At 37.4% G+C, this 5,400-nt stretch overlaps 1 protein-coding gene across 1 annotated transcript in view; it reads left to right on the top strand.

The window, feature by feature from the left end:
• Positions 1-5,400, top strand: part of GRM1 (glutamate metabotropic receptor 1) — a 391,756-nt gene that overhangs the window by 342,125 nt on the left and 44,231 nt on the right. The window contains exon 7 of the mRNA XM_019638971.1: positions 427-1,357. Within this exon, the coding sequence (XP_019494516.1) occupies positions 427-1,357 (931 nt within the window). The remainder of the gene's footprint in view (positions 1-426; positions 1,358-5,400) is intronic.

Here is a 5,400-nt window from a genome sequence, read left to right as displayed (position 1 = left end):
TAGCTACATAAAAATAAAACTTCACTAGTTTATTTCTTATTAACTTATCTATTACATTGTTCACCATTTATCCTTCCCTGGAAACATAGTTTAGTTTCCTATTTTTTTTTTCTTTCTCTTTCCGAAAATATAGAACGAAGTTCCACAGAGTGGGATCCATTTATAAGGCTGGTGTTGGAAAAAAAGATTACAGGCTGGCATATGTCACATTAGGATTGTGATGAGATGAGGTTGGGCATGTGATGATCCAAAGAAAACAATGGTGTATTTTTATTTGTGTAACAGTGAGGCATATTTTGGAAGCATGAAGCTAACATAAATCATGAAAGATGAGACGACCGCGGTGCCTCCGGTAGCTAGAAAGCACTGCTACTATTGATCAGTAGAAATCTTGGATTCATTTAAAAACTCTTTTTCTCCTCACAGGCTGTGAACCCATTACTGTCCGCTATCTTGAGTGGAGCAATATCGAATCCATCATAGCCATCGCCTTCTCCTGCATGGGCATCCTTGTTACCTTGTTCGTCACTCTCATCTTTGTGCTGTACCGGGACACACCAGTGGTCAAGTCCTCCAGCCGGGAGCTCTGTTACATCATCCTAGCTGGCATCTTCCTTGGTTACGTGTGCCCTTTCACTCTCATCGCCAAACCTACCACCACATCCTGCTACCTCCAGCGCCTTCTGGTTGGTCTGTCCTCGGCCATGTGCTACTCCGCTTTAGTGACCAAAACCAATCGCATTGCACGCATCCTAGCTGGCAGCAAGAAGAAGATCTGCACCAGGAAGCCCAGGTTCATGAGCGCCTGGGCCCAGGTGATCATTGCCTCCATTCTGATTAGTGTGCAGCTAACACTGGTGGTAACCCTGATCATCATGGAACCCCCCATGCCCATCCTGTCCTACCCCAGTATTAAGGAAGTCTACCTTATCTGTAATACCAGCAACCTGGGGGTCGTGGCCCCTGTGGGCTACAATGGACTCCTCATCATGAGCTGTACCTACTATGCCTTCAAGACCCGCAACGTGCCCGCCAACTTCAACGAGGCCAAGTACATCGCCTTCACCATGTACACCACCTGCATCATCTGGCTGGCTTTTGTACCCATTTACTTTGGGAGCAACTACAAGATCATCACTACCTGCTTTGCAGTGAGCCTCAGTGTGACGGTGGCCCTGGGGTGCATGTTCACTCCCAAGATGTACATCATTATTGCCAAGCCCGAGAGGAACGTCCGCAGTGCCTTCACCACCTCTGATGTAGTCCGCATGCACGTCGGCGACGGCAAGCTGCCCTGCCGCTCCAACACTTTCCTCAACATTTTCCGAAGAAAGAAGCCAGGGGCAGGGAATGCCAAGTGAGTTATCTGGCTCGGGGTGTTCTCTCTCTCTCTCTCTCTCTCTCTCTCTCTCTCTCTCTCTCGCTCGCTCGCTCGCTTTTTTTCTTTTTCTATTTGACTCAGTCATGTTCTTCCATTTCCCCAATGTTTTTCATTCCCTTTCCTAATCTTTTCTCTGTTTTTAAATCTCACATTCTGTTTGAGTAGAAATGTAGTCCTAAAGGTCTTGTTTTCACTCCTTGGAAAGAGCAAGGAGCAGGAAGTAACAACCAGCTGACCTATCCTTGTCCTGACCTCGAGTCTGCGGCTTGCTTTCTGATAATAAGTTGTGTTTTTTGTTTTTGTTTTTGTTTTTTTGTATGGATCCTCTCTCTCTGGAGCATAAACACATCTCTCGGGTCTAGGTCAGGGATGCAAACTCTCTAGTTCTAATTTCTGGTTCTAGTTTAGACCACGGTGGAAGATCTTTTCCGATTTATTTTTATCATTCTGGAGCCACATCGTTACTAATATGGAGTGAGAGGAAGGGAATTAAGCACCTGGGGAGATTTTTCAAACTTTGGCTGCAACTGAGCACTAAGGATGTCCTGAAATAAGTTCTTTAAGCAGCTGTCATATCATGTTCCTCTTATTTATTAAACTTCAATATATATTATAATAAAGATGTTCCGTAATGCTGTACATGAATGGAGCTATCTCTACTGTGAGATCATGATCAGAATGGTTTTCTAGCCACACAGCACCAAAAGAACTAAGAACCAGATAAAGGTGATGAACCCCAAACTCAATATCCAGTATACACATCAAAGTCCAGATTATTTCTGTTCTGGTAATTCTTCTGAGTAGTTTGTGTAATAAATACGTTCCTATCTTTTTCCTGACTGTATTGCAAAGAAGCATATGTCAAAATTTGCATGAGTCTTCTTTTCCTTGAGACCCATGAAAACAAATTTCATGTAACATTTACAATTTTGAAAAGGAGATGGATGTTGGAAATTCTGAAGGGAATTAAATTATCTAAAAATTAAGCAGTTTTCCCCATTAAGAGTATTTTTATTTTTTGAAATAATACTTTTAAATGATGAATTTTAATAGTAATTATTATAGTATATGCATTGTTTTATTAACTATTTCATCTCCCTGAACAGTCAGCAAGATCAGGGGAACGGGCGTTATTCTCCCTCGCTTTGTAGGTGAGGATACAAAGCTGTATAAATGTGTGTGACTCATAAGTGTAATTTCACTTAGTTAGCCATTCTTTGCCTATGTCTTCACTGGCATAAAATTTCTTATCTTCACATATGTCAAAAAACCTACATGCCTTAAATGTCTAGGTTTGGTATCTTTACTTGCCAAGCGGCACCATGGGCATCTTTTACAAAAATCATATAATTGGTTTAAGGATCGGATGCATAGTCTATCGAAAAAAAATTTTTTTGAAATCCATAAAGTTTTTATTTTAAGTAAAGACATCCCTAATTTTTTTCAGTGGTAGGATTGAAGCCAATAATTTANTTATAGAGCTGTTGTGTTTTGAGTATTACATCAATAGACAGTAATGTGGGAAGGAGAAGTAGCAACAATTCATAATTAGCTAATTAACTAGTAGAAAATGTTCGATGTTTTATTGTTAATAATAGGGATTTATTACATATGGTAACATTAGACTTAAAGACCTTGTACAAAAACCTAAAGATATTTTTACTAATTTTGTTTATGCCAGCAATTGTCCTTAAGCAAGGATGCTAAGCATTGGCTATTGAATTAAGAGGTTGGCTTTAATATGTGAATTGGTTTTCTTTTACTGTGTAACAAGGTACTTTAAAAGTTAGCTTAAAACAACACATTTATTATTTCACAGTCTCTGTGGGTCAGGAATATTAGCATAGTTTAGCTGGGTCCTCTACTTTATGATCTTTCACAAGCCTTACATCAAGGTAACAGCTAGGGTTGCAGCCTAAACTGAAGGCTTGACTGTGGAAAAAGGGACACTTCCAAACTCACTTATGTGGTTATTGGGAGGATGTAATCCTCAAAGATTCTGGGGCTGAGGGCTTCAATTTTTTGTTCACTATTGGATGAAAACTTCTCTCAGTTTTTTGCAACATGGCAGGTTGCTTCATCAGAGCCAGCAAGAGAATCTGCTACCAAGATGAAAATCATTATGTATCTATATAACCTAATAATGGGGGTGATAGCCCATCAATTTAGCTATATTCTATAGAAAATAAACAAGTTATAGGCCTTGTTCTTACTCAAGGGGAGGGGATTATATAAGGACATGAATCCGAGCAGGTGGGGTTATTGGGGACCATCTTAGAAGCTGCCTACCACAATGAGTAATAGTTCGTTGATATGTGCTATGCAGTTAACATATCTAGATCATGGTGTAGCATTTTCATACTGATACAAAAAAGAAATATTTATGATATTCTAGGTACCTATATTAATCTGTATGCTTATGTGTTTTGCTCCAATCCATCTTCCATTTCTGTGGAGTCTTTTGTCCATAGGGATTCTAGGACAAAAGCTATTCCTTGGATAATTTCTTAAATTATACAGAGTGTAGGTATTTTCATGACTAGAGCAGCTATAATTTGATCATATGTAAGAACTTGAGTACATCTTATTTGGCAGTAAATCCTATCTATTAAACTTTTAGGTTTTGTGTTACACAGAATAATGTACGCTTCTAGTCATAATCTCAAAGTACCAGTTCTAGATTGGTACATAAAATTGTTAAAGATTTTCACTATTTGAGTGGTTTTGTTAAACCAAGGTATCTGATATTCTATTAATAGTGAGATTATTGGTAGACATCAACGCACCTATATCAATAAGAAAGAGGTACTGCTTCCCTCGGAAGTTCAGAGGAAGAACAGGGCATTCTTGTGTCCAAATGTCTCTCATGGAGTTAAGTTATTGGATAAATTTTAGGTGGTTGTCCTACTGAGCTTTAGCTAACATGGGACACTAGTTCCTTAAATGACACCTCCATTTGCAGTATCTATAGGTTTTTCTTGTCTATTGGCTCGCAAACAGAATCGAGACCCTTTTAGTTGTTTAACCTAAAGATTCACAATTATATTGATTTCTAGTTTATTTACTTTTTAAGTCTACCAAAATGTCTAGTCACATATAGGATATTTTCTGAGTTAGCAATTTTATATTTTAACATTTCTTTTCTTGGTTTGAGTCCTGTAATTCAGGGCTGAGCCCATTTACAGAAAGAGAGGATATAGTCCTTCTTATCTCAGCTTTTGTACCTACCCCAGAATTATTTGAAGGTTTCCAAAAGTCTTTCATCTTCATTTAGTTTATAATCTTGAATTTTTATTAAAAGGAAAGCTTCTAAAGTGGCCTTATGCAATGCATTTTCTATTTTTATTTTTGAAATTTCATATCACAGGGTTATTTAAATCTTTTCTAATCTGCTACTTTGAAACATTTTCTTCCATAAGGCTAACAATTAATTGAATTAATTGGTACATATCTGTAGTGAGGAACAATAAGTATCTAATAACAATCCTGAATTCTGCAGAAAATATTTTGCCTGAATCTCTGAAGTTTAGGAAAACCATTAATTACAGCTCTTAATTTGGCTCAGGGCTTTAATTCAACTCCCACTGATCTGACTTCTGTTCTACAAATTTAAAATGTGGTCTTTTCTAATGAAAACTCTGAGAACAGAATAGCTCATTTTAAAAAATCAGGTAAACTTACACAGAAAGAGAAATGCAAAGATAGTAGTTTTCAAAAAGCTATCAAGGCTTTTACAGAAACTACATTGGAATTTGAATTTTATGTAGCAATCTCAGTATGCCAATGAAGGAGCTGAATATCAACTATTTAGTATTTTATCCCCTAGGGGTTGTCTACAACCCCTCTTAAATATTTTAATTTGTTGATTATGTGTCATATCAAAAGTTCTCCATAATGGTCATTGTTATTCTAAATTATCTATCTATCTATCTATCTATCTATCCATCTATCTATTTATCTGTCATCTTTCTAAACTTTATCAAGGAAATGAGAAGATTTAGAATTAAAAGGTGATTTTT

Source organism: Hipposideros armiger, unplaced genomic scaffold (assembly GCF_001890085.2).
Source record: "Hipposideros armiger isolate ML-2016 unplaced genomic scaffold, ASM189008v1 scaffold_41, whole genome shotgun sequence".
In the NCBI taxonomy this organism is placed as follows: domain Eukaryota; kingdom Metazoa; phylum Chordata; class Mammalia; order Chiroptera; family Hipposideridae; genus Hipposideros; species Hipposideros armiger.
The sequence above is the reverse complement of the archived record's forward strand: the minus strand, read 5'-3'. Positions and strand labels throughout refer to the sequence as shown.